At 32.8% G+C, this 23185-nt stretch overlaps 1 protein-coding gene across 1 annotated transcript in view; it reads right to left on the reverse strand.

Moving 5' to 3' along the window:
• The window catches only part of LOC126779070 (gamma-aminobutyric acid type B receptor subunit 1), a 198460-nt gene that overhangs the window by 61928 nt on the left and 113347 nt on the right, over positions 1-23185 (reverse strand). The window contains exons 2-4 of the mRNA XM_050502888.1: positions 21090-21722; positions 14751-14885; positions 8765-8935 (exon numbers count right to left, since the gene is read on the reverse strand). Of these exons, the coding sequence (XP_050358845.1) occupies positions 8765-8935; positions 14751-14885; positions 21090-21707 (924 nt within the window). The 5' untranslated portion in view covers positions 21708-21722. The remainder of the gene's footprint in view (positions 1-8764; positions 8936-14750; positions 14886-21089; positions 21723-23185) is intronic.

Raw genomic sequence — 23185 nt, forward strand, 5'->3', positions numbered from 1 at the left:
GTTTTTGAGATGTTCAGATAAATTATTTTATTTTATTGAAATTTTTATAACTTTAGTAATACTTTAGCATAGTTGTTACAGACATTTGTAGTAATCTTTACAATACATTTATATTATTTATTTTAAAAAAAATTATCGAACTTATTATTGTCATTATTAGTAAAAGTTGGCTAAAGACATTCTCTACCAGTTAATCTTCAGGCTGAATATATAAAGGCGGTGCTGAAATTAATAAAATATAAATCAAATAAACTATACACATAAATGTAATATAAGTATTAATATATATATTGGAATTAACATATATATATTGAAACAATACTTGTAAGTTACAAGCAAAAAAACTAAATCTACGAACTAACCTTTATATAATTCAGATGGGCATATATATGTACATACGTGATATAATCTATAACTTTTAATGTCTCCTATCGACACATGCAATTTTATAGGTGATTTTTGGGATACGCTGTATGGCTTTGCAACATAGACGTGCCGTATATAGTATATAAAATCGAGCTTTATGAGTTTACTGTAACCACAGATTATAAAACAAAAGGCAAATGGAGCGCGCGGAACGAACATTGTGCTGCTAGGAATTCGACATGTGTGCGTGACAGCGTTGTAGATATATGTGCGCCAGCGTGCATGTCGGTCTGCTAGGATAATTAAAAAAATCCTACATTTGTAAATTTTATTATTTTTTTATATTAAAATCTAATAAATTTAATCTATGAATATATAGAAAATTAATGTTTATTTATTGAAACATGTAGAAAAAAAAGATAGAAAAAATAAAATAGGTTATATATTGCATACATAAAAATAAAGAGAGAAAAGAGTTTTTTTAATAGCCTTTAATTTACCCGAACTTCTTAAAATATTGTCGTTTGGCATATATACGTCTGGTTTAGGTTTAAATTTCCTGTTAAGCCATACTAAGTGGACATTGTCTTTTTCGTTTATACATTTTCTTATGATTTTAGTATTATTAAAATTAACCTACTAAACTCTTAAATCACGATTTACTAGTACGATATTACAAAAAATATACCGTAGGCATGCCATTTATTGAGATAGCCTTTAAACTAAGACTATAACTTCTCGCTATGACTTTCGAAGATAGAAAAGTAACATTAAACCCGAGTGAGACCGCTCGTAGCAGCTATTTACTGATAAAAAAAAAAATTAATTGAATTTACACGGAGACAAACTGTTTTGTATACATATCTATATATATATTTCCCAAAATTTCTTATCTAGCCTTTGTTTTGAAGTGGCATTATTGTTTTGGAATACCATCGCTCCCTTAATATTACCCTTCAATACACAGCAAATTGAATTAGTGCGGAATAGCGTGTAATGGAGATACAATATTTTGGTATTGTGAGATATTGTTCAATGTGTAAACATTTAGTAACATGATAATGATATCGAATACGTATATAGTATATTAATAGAGGATATAATAATGTAATGTCACTGTAACAGCCTGTGAATGTCCCACTGCTGGCCTAAGGCCTCTTCTACATGTTTTGAGGAGAAGGTTTGGAGCTTATTCCACCGCGCCGCTCCAATGGTTGGTAGAATACTCATGTGGCAGAATTTCAGTGAAATTAAATACATGCCGATTTCACTCACGCCATGCCTCACGATGTTTTCCTTTACCGTCAAGCACGAGATGAATTATAATCACAAATTAAGCACATACAAATTCAGCGGTGCTTGCCCGGGTTTGAACCCGCGATCATCGGCTTAGATTCACACGTTCAAACCACTGGGCCATCTCGGCAAAATAATATATAATAATTAAATCGAATTAAAAAAAATAAGCAACAATTTTGACACATCTTGAGCGAAATGCCTCCACTCTGGACATTAGCGTTACGAGAAATATTCTTTAATAATTTAAATAATATTTCGCGTAGCTGAGATGGTATTTTAATATAAGAATTTTTTTAATTATCGTAGCCGATGTAGCCCAGTAGTTTTATGGAAATTTTTAACAGATGATTGCGGTTTCAAACATTTGCAAGAACGACTGACTTTTCATATGACTGATATGACTTATATATTTCATTTTAACATGTCTTTATAATTTGTTATATAAACTTGCTTATGTCGGATAAAATACGATCAAATTCAATAAATGTGTAAAGTAATTAGAATGACGTAAAGATATTTTCTTACCTAAATATTTTAAGAACCAAACTAAGAACAGTGCTATTATTCAAAATAAAACGTACCTACAGATTTTAATCTCAGCAAACTAAAGTGGACTAATGTATTGAAATTCCTCGCAGGAATATATTTTGAACACTTAGCCTTTTCAATTTCGTTGCTAGATTTATCTAGGGAGACCTTTACCACTCCATTCCTTCTAATATAAAATATGAGCTTATTATAAAGAAACCCTATTTATTTTATCCATATATTAGACGCCGAGGGACATTTCAAGCTAAAATTTACATTACCGATACATGACTTGAGTTTCTTTTCGAGAAAAAGTTTTATCATCTAATTATAATATATATATTTAACGTTATTATAAACATTGCTTATCGTTAGCGGCTGTTTATTTAAACACTGATTACATTCTTTCTGTCATTACTGATTCTTTCGTATGTCACGAAAGATAACAGAGCATTTTTTAAATAATAACCCGCTAAAAAATGTTTCAAGTAAGGCCGTTAGAATTTAACATATTTTATTGACAGATAAAATATTTTAATATGATTTTTTATAATCAAAATTGAATCATTCAACCCTTCTTAGTTATTGCTGTTTTGACAACGTCATAAAGTACAATTTGTCATTAACTAGTCCATTAATAATTAATTTAACTTTAATGTTAAAGATGCATTAACTTAAAAACGTACACAGAAGTTATGAGCAAGTATTCGAGATAAATCTAAGTAAAATAACATTTTAGGTAAGAGAAAATTACACAAAGACTAGAAGTAAGACGGATAGTCGCAACGCTACAATTCAAGGGACAAAGCGCGGCCACTCTGTCTCCGTGCACAGACAGCGTACCTTCCTAGGTAAACTTATTTTAATTTATGAGTTCTTATCGTAATAATAAATCGCATTCCCAATTGTAAAAGTAAAGAAATTCAAGCAATTGTCTTGAAAGCTTGACTCGACTGATTTTTGTATAAAAAGCCATGTATTATATTATACTTTTGGGATAGTAATGCAAAAATAAATATTAAAGATATAACTTGTGTATCATCTACTTATGAATATGATTGAGATTGAGCCAACCTTTGGTTCAATTGCGATTAAATCGGGAAATAGTTACTGCTAAAATTCATGCCACCGATTCCATACAAACCGTAGTTAACGTCAACGCTATCGAATAAAAAAGCGTTAGGCACACGGTCAATTAATTATTTTATTTTATAATTGAGTATAATAGTTATATTGTTTTTATTTAAGCTCTTAATGAGTGATACGATCACGTCAATATTAAATAGGTTGTATAATCCGCTTATCGGTCGGATATCCTCTTGTATCATGCAATGAGTTTTTTATATAAATTAAAACATTATTCTTTATATAGTCACACTAGTTTTCGCCCACAGCATCGCCTGTGTTTTGATGGGATGGGGGAGGTGTTAGGTATAAAATCGTACATTCAATAAAATCGTTCATTCACATCGTTTCGTGGTTAAGTAAAAGAGTTACAGACAAACAGACATACGGATTTAATGTCATGATTACAATATTAATACACGAATTGTTCATTTTTTTAATAATAACGGGATACATGGTTAATTAAAATTCTGAGCTGACAGTAGGGTGAGTCGAAAATGAAAATTCATTTTTTATTTATATATATATATTTATTAATATAAAATTATTTTTATATTAATAAATATATATATATATATATAGAAGATATAGAGCTATCTATAATATTGTATTGACGTAGGATTTGACGCAACATAATTCATATTTTTTTATAAACAATATTACAGTCAGAAATATTTGAAAGCTTTGAATACCATAGAACATAATTATTCGTGTCTTAAGATCCATTAACATCATATTTAACAATTTTTTTTCATTTTAATTAAATTACTCTCTCATTATAAAACCTTAATAGTTTCAACATTTCTATGCTAATAGGCGTAAAAATATTTGATACTAACATTAACGGAAGACAAATGAGAGTGTCGCATCTCAAAACCTCTCAGAGAGAACTGTGGCTCCACTAATTACATTGTAGAACTATAAGGACTTAGACCTCATTCATTGCGGACTCCTAATGTGAATATACTTTTCCTAACTTCATGTGTCTGCTTTAATATATTTTGAACGAAAAGTAAACAAAGTAATATGTCTGTTTGTTTTTTTATTTTTCAACAGTTTCTATTCTTATTCCTTATTAATTATTTCTTATTTATATCTAGTTGATCTAGTGGCAAGTTTATAACGATTCAAATCTCGAGGTTCTGGGTGATAAATTATTTTTCGTCAAAGAAATGTCATTCATTTTTTTCTGTCAAAAAAATCTTAGTAGCAGTATAAAGTTTGACAGTTGGCAGTGTTTACACAACCATGCCTCGGATTGTTGTCCCATAGGAATATGAAAGTGATAGAGTGCACCTGTATTTTGCTAAAATATTAAATCTTTTGCACAATTGACTGATCTCCATTAAGAATGACCACTTGAATTGAAAATCGTAAAATTAATAAAATAAATGTACGTTTACAATAGAAATAACTTATTTTAGAACAAATACAAAAGCTGGAGCGTAGCGTTAGAAAAACAGGCAAATTAAATTCTTAAAAGGTAATATTATGATTTTCAGTGATTACCATAATTTTTAAGCAGCCAATATGACATTTGTGTATATAATAATAAATAGCATAAATAATTTAAATAAAACTTTTCTGACTTGAAAAATAACCATAACTTTTCATTGCGTTTGAGTAATCGCGGTAAAAAGCATTCCTATCCATCTCATTCAAAATATCCTTGTCCCTAATGAAATGCTCGGCTGGTACAGCATTAACTAGTTAAAGTAGACAATACAAACATACCTTTACATTTATAATAGAACCATTAGTGATTCATTGAGTGTAATTTGTAAATAAGTAAATTAGGATATGAAAAATAAAAAACGTGGGTTCCAAAATTATCGGTTGAGGTGTAAATTGAGGTGTGAATAAGCCTATGTGTATTTTTTTTATTCATAGTGAAAGGTTGACCGTAGCGCTTATTTAAATGGTTGCCCAAAGGCACTGGCAGTGTGAGCGATATAAACCTCTTTTCAAAACGTCAAATAAACGCTGGTTACCACGGGTTCTAAAATTATGTCCCTTGTGCACAGGTATAATAACAGGTAGAATAACTGTAGTATTACAGTATTAATTACAGAATAATACTGGCTCATTCAAGATCCAAACTGAAATCCACTAGAATAAACAGTTAGAAACAGTTTCTACTCACTTGGGGCTTCTACCGTAAAAGTTCAACCGGATCCTTCTTAGATTTTGAATACGATTAGCATTATAGTAATATAAATAGAATATAAAACCTTATTATTTATTTATTTCAAACAATATTCAAGGTAGTTAAAATATTCTTTTAAATTCATAAATATTCATATATTAACATAAGTGTAATGTTATTATTAACGATACCTAGTTGTGCAACTATGCTATCGAATAAGAATACGTTCTGTTTGTAATGCCTAACTGAAAAAACTAATAAACCTACATACATAAATCATATTCCTGAAGATGCAGCGCGGTTAGAATAATGTTTATGAGATGATAAGCGTCAATTTAATTTTCTTGTATGTATGTGTATGTCGCATCGTTCAATCGTTACCGCTGAGTAACTTTACAAATATCAATACACATTTTACCTACATACATACATGTATGTATGTAGGTAACGCTTTTACGCTGCTTCAATGCGGGTTGGTGGAATAAGCTCCAAACCTTCTTCTCAAAAAGAGGAGAGGCGGCTTTTAGCCCAGTAGTGGGACATTCACAGGCTGTTACGGTTACGGTTACTTCGATAGTCTTCATTGGGATTAATCATCGTTGCCTAAATTAGTCAGGAAAACTTTATGAACTTGGTTTTACATATCTCTATTTTTCTATATATTTATATACCGAACTATGTTCGACACTTTTTCGAGAAGTCTTTAAGAATTTCAGTGAAATTAGACACTTGCAGGTTTCCTCACGATGTTTTCCTTCACCGTCAAGTTGGAGATGAATTATAATCACAAATTAAGCACATGAAAATTCATTGGTGCTTGCCCGGGTTTGAACCCAAGATCATCGGTTAAGAATCACGCGTTTTTACCACTAGGCCATCTCGGCTCTTTTTTCCTATCCAAGTGCGTACGTGATATTATAGTGCATAAACATTCACGCATATAATGTTGCGCTCTCTATTCCTACTCTTAAATCGTTATGTATAATAGAAAAAACTGCAATGCGTGGCAATTAAATCAGGACGCAAGACGATTCGCCTGAATTTAAAAGCCGTCGCTTAACGCGCTTTCCAAAACATGTCAATAGCAAAACTGCAATCATACAAACGCCTGACTGTAAATGACAACTGTGTCAAAAACACACTAACATTTTACTTCCGACCCGAGTTGTGACTCCAGAATCTCAGGATCTACAGCGTTAAAGAGCTAGACCAATGATGCAGCTCTACAAACTCATATCCTCAATAATATTATAATTATAAAAGTGAAGTGAAGTGAACTGTTTGTATGTTGGTTATGCTTCATATCTTCACTGCTCAACCGACAGAAAAGGACATAGGATACTTCCCTCTCTCACATCTGGGTATAGCTGCGGGCGAAAACTAATAAGAATATAAACAGACATTCTCACTCCATAATGTATAGACATAGATTAGTATATTTATAGGAAAAGTTCGTAGCGTGTCAAATCCCACTTGGTGTCGATACAAATAAGTATCTAACGGCAAATCGAGTCCACGGAGTCATGCGAGATCGGTGCGACCTATATACGTTACTATACTACAATATTATTTGGTTTTTATTACTTTCAGGGCCTTGTAGACGTAGGTAAAATGTAATGAGCGTATAAGTTTCGAGGAAAACCTTTGACCTTTTATTAGCTCTTATTGAATAAATGTAGATTATATTTAACTTGTTTCCGCCCGCGGTTTAGCCCGCGTTTAAGGGGGAAGGCAGGTTTTAGGTAACTTCTGTCCTTTTTTGTACCTTTGACAACGTGTATACAAAATGTCACGATGATTGGATAAATAGTTAAGACGTGAATGCGTAACAAACAAAGTAATACACAACCAAACCAATTTATTTTCGCATTTATAATATTAATAAGGATTTTCAAAGGTCAATGTCATATTTCAAGCGAGTTTGTGATTTTATTTTAAAAATTAAAAAATAATTGTGAAAATAAATAACGTTAATACTATTGCGCTCGAAATGTATAATTCAAAGAATAATTGGCACAAATCGATTATATAACCTTTTTGATTTCATCAATTTCTGGTGATATTTTGATGAACGTGCTTAAAATGCCATATAAAATTAAACACTAATCCACTTATTTTTACAGTTCATATAAATAAATATAGTACATACATACGTTCGCGTGTACGAACATCTATTTTAATATTATAACAATTTTCAATGAAGTCTCGCCACGTAATTTAATAAGTTTATTCAAGTAAAATCCCTCGTGCGTTCCATTGTAACCGAGTTTTCATGTTTACTTTAGGTTAATTGTAGGTTAATAAATGTTTGTGATATTCGATACCACAAACATTTCAAAATTTGCTTATTAAAATACAATACCGTGTTGAGTAATCTATATCATAGTTCATATAGATATAAGCCATACCTTTAGTGATAGGGCTTTCTGCAAACTCGTCTGGGTTGGTATCCCCCACTCGTCAGATATTCTACCGCAAAACTGTACTTGGTATTGTTGTGTCTCGGTTTGAAGGATGAGTGAGCCAATGTTATTAGGGGGACAAGGGACATAACATCTTAGTTCCTAGGGTTGGTGGCGCATTAGCGATGTGGCTTACATCCAAACCATCGTTAACAATTCTTACAATGCCAATGTCTATGGGCGTTGGAGTAGTGAGAACCTTTTTAATATTTACGGCAAACAATTAAAGCTGAGATTTGTAACAAACAAATCCATCATACACTAAAGAAAAACCGCAGCCTAATTTTTTTTTTAATAAAAAAAATTAACATTTTTTATTATACATTTATTTTTATTAAAAGAAAAAAGTACAATTTTATTTTATTACCATTTTCTTTCTTTTTTTTTCACGCAGTGGAAACCTTCAGAAAGGTACCTAGCTCCCATGGGGGGCAACTGGGTTATGTGGGATTCTTACCCACTAAAACCACTGCGATGACCGTCCTCGGCACGGATCAGAGAGGCTGCGGGATCGTGTTGATATAACGCATCCACGGCCTCTCTCGTGCTTTGCTCCGCTCGTGGCTCGGCGGAGCTCCTCAGGGGGCGAAGGTAATCTCGCCCCCCCGCACTCCTCGCTAGTGCGTACGGCTGCCGTCCTCCTCAGGTAATTTATATTACCATAGACCAACTAGGATAACTCGAGACTAGAGGGTCAGTTTCTTCCGAATTGTGAAACGTAAAATAAATAACAAAGATTTGAATAATATCATGTTTATATTTACAAATTAAGCTGTCAACTTAAGATTGTGTGCGTGTGCTGCATACATGTATTTGAAAATGTAAATTCAATACTTACTGATATGAAAACCTCCTCAGCTTGTTGCAATATAGCGATGCGTGACCAGCCGAACTTTTGCATGAGTTTTATCCTTGTCGGGTTATGAACAGTTGCAGAGGGATGTGTTCGGAAGAGCGTAGGAAACCGCGCACGGTCCGACAGAGCTGGTGAAGACGCGCCGTAACAGAGCTGCGAAAACATTTTATAACGTTAATTACTTTTTTCTCATTAGAAGATTTTTTTAAATTAATAATTCGATATTATTTGGCGGAGAAAGCTCAAAGGTTCGTCACAGATCATAACTCAAAAATAAAAATTAGGTACATAAAAACTTTATGGTGCTACCTAGATTATATTCTGCGATATTCGATTTATATAAGTTCTATCTACTGGACCATTACAAGCAAATCCTTTAATCTAGCTATTTACCATTGCTTAATAATATATTAACATGTTGATTGGTAAGTTAAAGAAAGCTCTAGTGTTGGAATGTTTGCTAAAATGTTTAAATACATAATTAAAAATTAACAATTGAATGATTGTATGGTCTTATTTTATTTGTGAGGATTTTATTTAAGTTCTTTTTGAAATTAATTATTTAATTTCAATGAACGTTCACCACTATCGCTTTGTCTGCTGGTTCGTGGGACGTATATATACATTACTCATCCTGTCTAAACCAGTATCTCTTGACTTGTAAAGTGGAGTTAATCTCCCACAGATGCTCAAGGTACTACATAAGTAGTTAAATCAGCAGCTCAGTACATTTTTCTAGCTTTGAATCTATATTAAATATTCAACGTATTTCAAAAATTAAATAACACTAGCTTATGTTTGTTTTTATGTTATTATTTATCATAACGCTTTTTATATGTTTTATTGATAAGATTTTTGGGGATATTTTTGCGTTTAAAAACAATCATAAAGTTGTTTGTGTTAGTAGAAATGGAAATATACATGTCTGGTTTATCGATTTTTAATGGTTATTTTATTGATTTCTGACTTAATACATTTTAATAGACAGTAAAAGCCAAGTTAAAAGAAAAAAATGAGTTTTTTTTTGGTTATACGTGCATTTTCGGTTTGTAATTATGTGATAAAATCACAAACAACTGGTGGTAGAGTTTTGTGCAAGCTCGTCTGGGTAGGTACCACCCACACGTCGCATTATTGGCGACGTAAAGGTCACAAACACCCTTGAACCTTTACAATTGCGTCGTGAGATAGCAGCACTGAGCGCTTTCTATCGACTGTATCACGGCGAGTGCTCTGAGGAATTATTCTCTCTAATTCCTGCTTCCCCCTTCCTTCTTAAGTCCACGCGAGCTGGTTCTCGACCTAACTGTGTCACCGCCTAACTGTGACATCAATTCCATCGCGAACAAAGAAATTTGGCAACTCCTTTCTTTGTCGCACTTCCAAAAAATGGAATTCCTTACCAGCTCACGTATTCCCCTCCTCTTACAACCCGGGTTCCTTCAAACGAGGCGTGAAGAGGCATCTTGCGGGCCGGCAAGGCGAAGGCGGCTAGTGCAGAACGTTTTTCCCGTCTGTACTGGCCGTCGTCGCGTTTGGACTCTACTACCACTTACCATCAGGTGGAGTAGAGTCATTTGCCTCCCGGCGATATAAAAAAAAAAAAAAAACACATCAGATATTCTACCGCAAAACAGGAGTACTTGGTATTGTTGTTCTACGGTTTGAAGGGTGAGTGAGCCAGTGTAATTACAGAGGCACAAGGGACATAACATCTTAGTTCCTAAGGTTGGTGGCGCATTGGTGATGTATGCGATGGTTAACATTTCTCACAATGCCAATGTCTATGGGCGTTGGTGACCACTTACAATCAGGTGGCCCATATGCTCATCCGCCTTCCTATTCGTTAAAAAAAATCACTTCGCTTTGTCTATTATTTAATATGCGTTACGCACTTCAATAATCTGACAAGTTAACAAGCTAATTTTCGCTTATTTGTCACGATTTGTCTTATATTTGGTCTCCGATAACATAACAGAATAAGTTCATAAAATGTACTCTTAATCTTTACTTATGAATGACTTGAACTCAGAAGCTATATTGAGAAATCTTGTGAAAATACTTTAAAATTCATTCTTGTACGTCATCTACGACACAAGAGAGTACTGTCAGCTCACTATTTAAGGACCAGCTTAGACTAGGCATTGATAAATGAAACGCTTTTGTCTTTTATATTTATATTGTGAAAGGAGATTTTCAGAACATCTTTTCGGGTTATATAAAGATAAATGATCCAATGTTGTTATCTGTATATCACATCTTACTTATTTTATATAGGTACCTATAACTTACTTGTTAACTTTTGAACATAAAATACTAGTTTGTGTTTATGTTATGGAGGGGATCCAGCCTGTCAAACGCCAGGTGTTAAGTGTTATAAAAGTAACCTATGTCCATCCTTGAGGCTTAAGCTAACTCTATACCAAACTTTATCAAAATCGGTGCAGTGGTTTAGCCGTGAAAGCATAACACACAGACAGAGTTACTTTCGCATTTCTAGTATAGATATAAATAGATAAAGGCCACCTCACCTTAGCACCTAGCTGTTGGAACAGCTCCAGTTTGTTGGATACACATAGGGCAAAATGTTAAGTGACATTGCAGGTTTAATTACGATGTTTGCATTTAGCTCTAGGACGATATAAATTAATGGTGCTCCCCGGCTATGATCCCCTTATTATAGAATAAGGTCTATGTTCTGTCCACTGGGCTATCATAATGTGATTTATTTTGAAATATCTTACAAAAGATTTCATTAATTATAAACATTGTCAAATGTTGAGGTTATTTTTAATAACGAAATAAACAAATTTTTATAATATATTAGTTTGTATATTTCAGCACCTTTTGTTTTATATATCAGTAAAATTTAAGTATCTTAAAATTTGTATGTAAAATACTTGCTTCATATAAGACGTCTGGAGGGTATTAAGCGTGCGACGACCAAATCCCTTCTTAACTTGTCTAGTGAAAAATTCAGAATTCTTTATAGTATACTAACATGTTAAGAATTTAAAATCTTTGTTGTCCAAGTGGAGGGATACAATTTAAATATACAGTTATATAGTTGACTAACCAATGGTAAGAACAGATATTTTTGTAGATTTTATTTATTAAAATATTGTACTAAAGTTTTAGAATTGTTTTCATATCATATTAATTGTTCGATGTTGTCACATGGACTATTATATAAAGTATCAATCATATATAAGTTAATTTTATATGTATATTAGTTAATGATACCTTTTAACTAAGTTATTCTTTCTTAAACAAACCGATAAACATTGAATATACGATCTATATTTATATATTTCTAGCAAAACACACTTTAAATACAAATACCTAGTTATTATATTAGTATATACGCTACTTGTCACGGCTTCGCACGAGTAAAATAAGATTCTACATAAAACCTTTACATCGTAATACATACAACTCTATTGGTTTACGTGGTGCACGCCGGTTTATTTCCAGTCGGTATGATTTTTTGCGACATATTTAACAATCATGGTCTTACTTAGCTAATTTTCACAAAACCTTAATGTATTATACACGTAAACACTCCTTATGAATCACTCCAACCTTGGTGAAAATCGTATGAAAATTCGTTTGGTTGTTTTTGAGTTTATAGCGTTCATACAGACAGATAGATGCGGCGGGAGGACTTTGTTCTATAATGTCTAGAGATATTATTATAGAAATCTTCGTTAGTCCCTATAAATTATGCTAACGAAAATATTTTAAGCATATAAAGTATTCTTAGAAAATAACGTAAGCGAAACCGAAAATAGCTCATAATTATAATATTATGAACATTTGCAGTTTATTCAGTGGTAATATTTTAAAACATAACGTTTGTAAGTATAGCGTGCACGTTTACATGTATTTTATATAATACTCTGTTCATTATAAATATTCCTTTCTTACTTTTATATAAAAGACCATAATTACATTTTCATGAAGGTTAATACATTATTAGAACATCAAAGACACGATTTTAGCTAAAAGGTATCGTTAATAACCTAATGCTTATTATATAATAATGCTTATTTACCTTTTTTGGCAAAGACCAAATAACCAGATGCTTAAGACCGATTAAAGTGAAAAGGTTAGGTTAGGTCTTTAAGAAGAAACGGATGCTTTATATCGTCAAAGATTTTTACAAAAAAGGTATGTATAATTAAAAGTTTATGATTCATTCCTAAAGAAAATTGGAAAAAATATAATAAAAAGCTATACTATTTAAAAAGTGTATTTCGTTCTGACGGCAACTTATTGGCAGCCTTGTTCGAAAATAAGAATGTTAGAAAAGATATAAAAAATTACGAATATTGCAAATATTAATTGCAATTTAATTTCTAATTTTCAAAAATAAATTTATGTTTTTTCTGAATTTGAAATGTGTTTTACTATCTGTTAATAATTCCACATCAAACACGCCACACATCACTCCTGTTAACATCAATAACTAATTAATCTTAACGCTATAAACTCTTTCGTAAGAACTTATTTAATAGGCAGAGGCAATAGATAAATGATCTTCAAAGAGCAGACGCTCGAAGCAAGAAAAAGCCACCAATATATCAATATCAAGATACGAGCCTTTAATTTTTCTCCTTTTTACTCACGCAAAAGCACACAGCACGCAACGTTTTGATTATGTATTCTATTTCACTCTGCCGTAACCACACTGCATCATATATATAACATAATAATATTTGTGACTAGTTGAAAATAAAAGTAGCTACTATCTTTACATTATCATTTTAGTTTACCGAACGAGTTTGTCTAAAAACTTTATAAAATTCGCTACAGATGGCGACTCAGTAATCAAACTTAAAATATTTTACGACGAAAAGAAAATCGAGCTAAAGTTAATTGAGTTTTAAACAATTTTAGCGTTCCCGCATAAATTAATTTTTAATAATTTGGCGTCATTGAATAATTCTAAATCATATTTATCAAGGTATATCGGTCTAGAAAGCAATTATAAAGCTATTGTCATTCAAATAAAGATTAAGTAGAGTAAAACCCAACAAAGTTTCAAGTTTTCTTTGTTCGATATCTAGATAATAGCTTGGCTTTCGAGTATTGAAAATAATATTACTTGAGGAAGCAATTTTGTTCTAGTGAAATTATTTTTAACTATTTTGTTATTAAGTACAAAAAGATCATTTACAACGGAATGTTATAAAGTAAATATATAATTTATTATACATAATTGGTTTATTAAGAAATATATAACATATATTTCAATTTTCGTAGATGATAATATACACAAAAATGCTTGACGGATTTATTTATAATAAGAATAACTGACTAATATTTTAACGAACAGCTCAAACTACTGGGGCGTTTTACACAGTAGGTTAGCACAATGAATTTTTGAAAATGTGGGTTACATTAGTATAAGTATAAGGTATCAAGTGGAAGTTTGTATGAAAATTTTTCATTTTTGAAGAAAGAGCTATGAAATTTTTTATTATTTTTATTATTTATATAGCGGGTAAGTGTTAGTCAGTATATAAAATGCACAGTGTTTTGTTTTTATTTGTTGTCGTAATTTATTACGGTAACAGATAATTAATCGGACTCAGATTTTAACTCAGCTCTATAATATTGTCGTATCGATTTGCAAGTATTAATGTTATTCGAATGACGACATAGTCGTTTATAGCATCATCGAGCTGATTTGATGATGAAGTCGGAATGTGGATTTAACTTATCAATGACTGATAGTAAAATTAACAAGCAAAAGCGTTTTTTATAGTTTTTTATTATATAATTTATATCATTATTCAGTATTGATTACCTGTAAGGGTATATGAAAAAAAGAAACATTAGGATAACATTAAAAATAAGTTTTTTTTACTATCCTAAAAAAAATCATCCTAATCAGTTTGCATTATATATAAAATAAACTTTCTAACATTTTAGTAACTACGTATAAATAGAAGACAATACTTACAACCATGAGGTTCCACATTTTCGCAGCCTCTGCAACTGTCGTGCAGACGGTGGAACATCCCGCGAGTAGCAACAACTTCTGTGGCGAATTGTACAATAAATTGTACATCACACTCGCGCCAAGACCGGGTTCACACTGTTGAAAATATATTTTTATATATAAAGATTTCTATTCATTTTTCCTGAGATTTCCTTAAGACATAACATTATATTTGGAAAATATATACTCTTTCTTTTATATTTTAGTATAGGTCTATGTATATCTTTAAGCTATAATGCTGACAATTTAGTTTAATGCTTAACTTATGTTATGAATACAATTTCAATTATATTTTTAAATAGGTGTAATATAACTATAAATTATATATATATATATATATATATATATATATATATATATATATAAATTATAGTTATATATATATATATAACTATAAATATATATATATATATATATATATATATATCATCAAATCGAAGTCGAGATGGCCCAGTGGTAAGAACGCGTGAATCTTAACCGATGGACGTGGGTTCAAACCCGGGCAAGCACCTCTGAATTTTCATGTGCTTAATTTCTGTTTATAATTCATCTCGTGCTTTTCGGTGAAGGAAAACATCGTGAGGAAACCTGCATGTGTCTAATTTCATCGAAATTCTGCCACATGTGTATTCCACCAACCCGCATTGGAGCAGCGTGGTGGAATAAGCTCCAAACCTATCTCCTCAAATAGGGAGAGGAGGCCTTAGCCCAGCAATGGGACATTTACAGGCTGTTACTATATATCATCACCAGCCGAAAGACGTCCACTGCTGGACAAAGGCCTCCCCCAAGGATTTCCACGTTGGCCAATCTTGCGCTGCCCGCATCCAACGGCTTCCCGCGACTCGTTCTAAGTCGTCGGTCCACCTTGTAGGGGGCCTGCCCACGCTGCGTCTTCCGGTTCGTGGTCACCACTCGAGAACCTTTTCATCATTTCATCATTTCTGATTCGATCTCGCAGAGAAACTCCGAGCATAGCCCTCTCCATTGCCCTTTGAGTGACCTTGAGCCTTCTTATGAGGCCCATTGTGAGCGACCACGTCTCTGATCCATAAGTCATCACTGGCAACACACACTGGTCGAAGACTTTCGACTTGAGACACTGCGGTATTTGGGATGAGAAGATATCGTGTAGCTTCCCGAACGCTGCCCAGCCGAGTTGAATTCGACGATTGACCTCTTTCTCGAAGTTGGACCTACCTAGTTGGATGGTCTGACCTAGGTAGACATAGTTGTCTACAACTTCGAGTGCAGAATTTCCAACCTTGACTTGAGTGGGTGCAACATGGATGTTCGACATGATTTTCGTCTTGTCCATGTTCATTTTTAGACCCACTTGTTGGGAAACCCTGCTGAGGTCATCGAGCATAGTGCCGAGGTCTTCCAAGGTCTCAGCCATAATTACAATGTCATCGGCAAATCGAAGATGAGTGATGTACTCGCCGTTGATATTGATGCCAAGTCCGTTCCAGTCCAGAAGCTTGAAAACATCTTCCAATGCAGCGGTAAACAGTTTCGGAGATATCACGTCTCCCTGTCTTACACCTCTCTGCAGTTGGATAGGTTTTGAGTTCTGATCCTGGAGTCGGATCGACATGGTGGCGTTCTCGTACAAGCACTTTAACACCCTGATATACCGATAATCAATTTGGCACCTTTGAAGAGAATTCAGCACGGCCCAGGTTTCGATCGAATCAAAGGCTTTCTCATAGTCCACAAACGCTAAGCAAAGTGGCTGGTTATACTCCTCAGTCTTCTGTATAACTTGCCGCAGCGTATGTATGTGGTCTATGGTGCTAAAGCCTTTCCGGAATCCGGCTTGTTCGGGTGGCTGGAAGTCGTCAAGCCTTTGCTCGAGACGATTCGTAATGACACTCGAAAACAACTTGTAAACATGACTCAGCAGTGAGATGGGCCTGTAATTCTTCAGAAGGGTTTTATCACCCTTCTTAAAGAAAAGTACCACCACACTTCTGTGCCATGCTTTTGGCGTTTGACCTTTGGCAATGACGGAGTTAAAAAGCCTCTGAAGAGCCCTGAGGATCGGTGTACCACCCGCCTTCAGAAGCTCGGCTGTAATACCATCATCACCAGGTGCCTTGTTGTTTTTGAGTTGTCCGAGAGCCATTCTAATCTCGAAAAGACTGACGTCCTGAAAATCTTCAGTGTATATATATATATATATAAATATAATACTTATTGCTAATTTGATTATGGAGCTGTTAAATAATTATCTTTCTTTTAATAATTAATTCAATAATACAATTTTAGTGTCTTTATTTCTAATGAGTATATTTTATGAATTTTGTGATTATCTATAAGAAGAAATAAAATTATCATGTGAGTTTAATTATTATGTATATTATCTTTGAAGTACTAAGAACAAATGGATAAAATAAATCACATGTGTCTTCACAAACTTTAATTAATAAAAGATTGTATCGATGATAAAAAAGTCTGAAGTTTGTATTCGTTGATTTTAATGCAGAATAAATAATAATTCAATTATATTTAGTTATCTATGTAACTTGATTGTCGAAAATGAATATTTCTTGCCGATTCTTTTCGTTAGAATCTACATTCCGAGCCGGTGGTAGCTTTAAGTATAATTTAATCTTGTAAAATGACCCAAAAGTGTTCGCAAGAAGCATACTTGAATAAAGTTTATTTTGATTTGATTTTTTTTACGAGATTTTCTTTGTAAGTTGATAGAATACAAAATTGGTGTTGGATTACATTTACAATTAATAACAAAGCAGTATGTATGTATTTGTTAATTTAATGATATACTTATGTCCCCATGTCTTTATCGCATGTCCAGAGCTAAGTGGCTTTGATTAATATTGAGTAGGTAGGACGTTCTGGCAATAGCTGATCACTATTCCTGTTAATTATTCACGCTATTGCCAACGCACAAACACTAACCGCTAATTACAATTTGTATATAATTCAGCATAGTATTAGATAGTTCGGTTTGTATGATCTTTTAAATGATTCGACTGAATTCAATATTACCTAATTATGATTAGTCTTAGTTGTCGTATTAAGTGTATAAAAAACAAACATACGTGCAGTCCAGTATACTTGATAAAAATGAAATATAAGAAATTTATTAAGTTAAAAAGTGACATACATGTAAAACATTGTTTTTATCTCAATTTAATCATAAAAACGTACTCTCAATTAGCCCGTTTAAAAATTTAATATACAACACATATTATACTTACTACATGGCCTAAGAAGATCTTTCATGAGAATTTCTTGTTAAAGAATAAGTAATTGCCCTGTTTTCGACGTTTTTGTGTACTTTACACCAATTACATTATTGACATATCATCTAACCGTTGCTCAGATCTCTCAGCAAACCCACCAAATGACATTTGTATATTGACATCATTAAATTGTTTACGTATACCCTCTGCTGGTTTCTTTCGTACGTTAACTTGACGTTTCTCAATACCTAACTAAATAAACCGTAAATAATTTAGAAATAAACAAATATTCCTTATTAAAACGACAATGAAACGTACAAAATATAAGATAAATGTGACATTCTTATCAATACAACAATTATTCTTGATTATTTTTAAGAGGAAATATGTAATATATTTTAACGACATAGTCTAATAAATTATATGAAATTCGTGGAATAAAAACAATGACGTCAGCTTATATCTTATTAAATTTTTTATAAGATTTCAAAAGACTTTAAAGTATTCAAAAAAACTAAACTACTATTTATCGCCTGACCTAGATAGATTGAATGGTTTTCGAATTTTGCACAGACCAGCAAAAAAAACAGACAATGGAGCTTTATTAAAGGGGTTCCGCTGCGGATGAGAACCAAAAATTGGGGAGTTCACTTTAGTTCCAGCTCTAAAATGTTAGATCTGCGTAATAAATATATGTTACTTTTTTGTTTAGTTTAGTTTAAAAGTTGGAATTGATTATATTTATTATCCGTTTTTGAAAGTTTTTTTTTAAAGTAGGTTTCCAGAGCGTACGGTTCGGTTGTGGGTGTGGGTACTTGTCTCCGTATCAAATTTAATTAAATTTGGTTTTGCCGTGAAACCGTACCACACAGATGGGTTTTATATATAACCTTAGTTATATAGTAGCGAATTTTGGAAGTGCCTGTAAATGACTGGAAAAATATTTAGAACTTATTCCAATCTGCTCCAATGTCCACCTGCATGTGCCGTTTGGTCACAACAGTTTTCTTCACATCAACGAGCACGAGATAAATGTTAAACGCAAATTCAGTGGCACGGGCTTAAATTCAAGACCTTCGATTGAAATTATGTGTTTTAACAATCATCAAGAGTCATCTTGGCTCTTACTAAATTGTATGATTTTATTTAATAAAAAGTAGAAAAATGTGATGCTTAATTTCTGTATGCTAAGAAATTGCAAACTTCATGGTAAATGGTCTTTACCATCTATTAACATTGGTACTGTAAGAAATATTAGCCAACCCTCACATTATCAATGCGCCACCAACCTTGGGAATTAATATAAGAAAAGTTATGTTAATTCTGTGCAGTGACTGTAGTTACTGACTTTGCAGTTCGAGATAGACAAAGGTGAGAGACCTTTGGCTACCTCGGACTGTTACACAAAAATACTTAACAATACTGCTGTTCGGTGGTGATATATGTGATAAGTGATATTTACCTAGGTACCATTATCATATATGAACTTTGGCCAAGCCACCAAGACGCAGTATTCTATGTTAGGTACTATTCTGATCGATCGCTCATTTAAAACCTATGTCATATCACAACCTAAGTTATAAAGGCTGATAAATTATAAAAAATCATACTTCAAATTATTCCATGTCACAAAGGAATTAAAAAGATGTTCTAATTAAAAACCCTTCTTAATTGAACCTGTATTAATTGGATATTAAAAATTCAGTTTGGCTTGTCAGAATGAGCCGTCAAGCCTTTGAAAGGGCCGGCTTAAATAATTAATGTAGGCTTATCATAAGAGTATGACGGACGACGTCATTTTTCTTATATACGTAATAAAATTTTGGAAATTAATTATTAAAAAGTAATATTTCGAATATTTACATTGTATCAATTAATATATTATTATGTTTAATTATAATAAGGCGCACTATGTAGTTGACACATCATTAAATTTAATTACTGATTTAAAAAATAAACATTAATTTCAATTCAAAATATCAAATATTCAGATAAAATGTAAATAGCTTAATATCATATCAACATTAAAATAATGACGTGATGTTATTCTATAAATATGTAATTACAAGTTTGTGTTTATAATTTAATGTTCTCACTCTGTTTGTAAATATAAATACCGTTGCATTGAACGATCAAATACACTATGTATAAATATGATACGAAAATTAAATGTATATATTTTTACTCATTTAAGCATTTTATAACATGTACCGTAACCGTAACAGCCTGTGAATGTTCCATTGTTGGGCTAAAGGCCTCCTCTCCTTTTTTTGAGGAGAAGGTTTGGAGCTTATTCCACCACGCTGCTCCAATGCGGGTTGGTAGAATTCACATGTGGCAGAATTTCAGTGAAATTAGACACATGCAGGTTTTCTCACGATGTTTTCCTTCACCGTAAAGCACGAGATGAATTATAATCACAAATTAAGCACATGAAAATTCAGTGGTGCTTGCCCGGGTTAGAACCCACGATCATTGGTTAAGATTCACGCGTTCTTACCACAGGGCCATCTCGGCTTTTTTAACACAACATGTACACATAATAGTAATTATATTAAAATATTTTCTTATAAGCAGTAGAAAAATTGAAGTCATACACAATTAAGAGTTAATCTATTGAAACTTCGAGAAGTCGTTACCCTTATTAGCATTTCACCCTCGATATTCAATATTAAACGAATGAAATCGTCAATTTGGTCCCAAAGTTAAAATTGGAAAATCACTTCGAACCGGATTTGATATTCTATCCAATAAAATTCCTTTCCGTGAGAATTTCATAAATTTTCAATAATTAAATCGAATGTCAAGCTCACCCCAGCTATATCAGGCCCAATATTGTAGTTCTTAAGCCTGAAATAAAACACGGAGACGACGATAGACGAGATCTAAAACACGGTCGACGTTTGCCGGTTTGCCAATCTGTTAAGTGACTTATCCCAGGATATCGTAAGTTTAATGGATTTCGTTCATCATTCAAATGACAGACAAGACTATGGACATTAAGACGTTGATTGACGTTAATAGTAGAGATTGACGAGAGAAATAGAAACAAACAATATTTTTATTAGGACTTAAGTGTAATGCTTACCTTGCTATCGTTGCTGTGAAGAAGTAATTTGAAACCCGATAGAAGGTCCGATCTTGCGTTGACATCAGCTAGTGCCAATTCAGCGGCTGGCTTGCACGCTTGCCCGCCCTGCCAACCTCCCTCGCCCTCCATGGGAAATATACCTCCAATATGCAAGTCATCATCACGTTTCCCTTCGCTGTATTTACAGAGTCCACTCAATAGAAGCAGCAAGACCACAAAGCCGCAGCCTCGAACACGCGTCACGCTCACAACACACTTGGCAACAATGAATAATTGCACTACAGCATTTACTAATAACGACTTAATATCGCGAAACAATGTACTAGTTCGAAATGCAAACACATTCACAGTCGCTTTTAATTTGACTAGCGGACGCTTTGGAAAATTAAAGTTCGCACGCGCACGCGGGAGTGAGGCTTCGTGTAAATATGATATCACTCGTAGAAATAGTAGATATAGCCTAATAAGCGTGAAATTTTTTATAAAACGTGGTATCGAGGGCGGGTCGAGGGGCATGTGGTGCCGGGCGGGCCCCGCCGGCGGCTCGCGACCCCCGGCGCCCTGCAGGGTCATCGCTCGCGGCGGGGACATGCTGTCATTGTTCACCTTTCTCATTTTCCATCCTCTGTCCTGTAACAAGTGATGTTGATAAGCTTAAAAGTTAAATTTTGTTATAACAAACATTGCCATTCAGTTTGAATATGGCATGGTCCACCAACAATTAAATGCTCGTTTAAAAAAACAGAATAAATTGTGTTTAGAATTAATATACTTTAAAATAGGCTCATATTTTATTTCGTATTGTCGCTTGTCGGAAATGGGTTCACGTGAATTGAAGTATTAAAACCAGTCGCATTCGGTTTCCCTTTAAATAATTCAGGCGGTCCCGTTGTGTCTCAAAATAACACGGAACTTTTAGCTTAAAACAAATATAGACATATATGTTCGTTCAAACTGAAACTGGATTTGAGTTGAGTTAACATTCCCCCTATATTGACAAAGTTCATCCATTGTCAAAGAGAACAATCACGAAGCGACTTCGATAATATCTATGTTCGGCAATAACAAGATATTTGGTCAAACAGAAGTCTGGAGATATTCTACTCCGGCAATAAAGGGGCTTACCGTAGATGTGCTATATGATAAGAGCACTATTGTTAGTTCGTGTCAACATACATTACAAAGAAACAATCTATATCAGTATAAATGTTTTTTTTTTTTTTATAAAAAAACTGTTACAAAAGAATGCTTAGAATAGAATTTCTATAAAGGATTTGTTCTAGTCACTATAGAGTTTGTAATATGAGTTTATTGTTACATTTTTATCAGCGTGTTACAGTCAATAAGTTATTATAGTTTCATACTGTTGCCGCTTATTTAAATACGAAGGATTTAATGTATATTCGTAAAATAGGTGTTAAATTTAATGTGCACTTGTTTATTGATTGTCAAAAACTATTTGTCTACATCTTCAGGTTCTAGTAGAACCTCAGACCTGGAGAAAACCAACGAAATAAAGTCATTGGTTTTTTTTAAAGATAATAATAATTATACAAATTGAAATTTTACTAATGTATAGTACTTATATGTAAATTAAATTATTTAATATTAATATATATTATACTAATATTATAGAGTAATAACATTTGTATGCTAATGAATAAATCGTTTGTTTGTACTTTCTTTTATACTTTCAATGCAGGCGTAGGCTATATGTATGTAGTATGTTAATAATTTTTAATATAAAGGTAGGGAAAAGATTATCATTCTAGGCGCTTTTGAATTGAACGCTGTCAAAACTGTAACAGATAAACAAAAACTTTGTATGAGAGATTTATAGATCTCTTAAATATCTACAGAAATGTCAGCGATGACATAAACCTAACAATAGACAATAACCATTTTTTATGTTAAAAAAAATAAAAATAAAACCGACAACCGTTATTATAATTGTAGTATTTATTTAATGAATATAAGATAAACTTGACTAATATTACAGAAATCATACCTATATAGGCACAACTCTGTCGAAACGCCGGTCTAAAGTCTAAATAATAAAAAAGATATGTATATTCCATGTTTTTTTACTCATA

Source organism: Nymphalis io, chromosome 2 (genome assembly GCF_905147045.1).
Source record: "Nymphalis io chromosome 2, ilAglIoxx1.1, whole genome shotgun sequence".
NCBI lineage: Eukaryota > Metazoa > Arthropoda > Insecta > Lepidoptera > Nymphalidae > Nymphalis > Nymphalis io.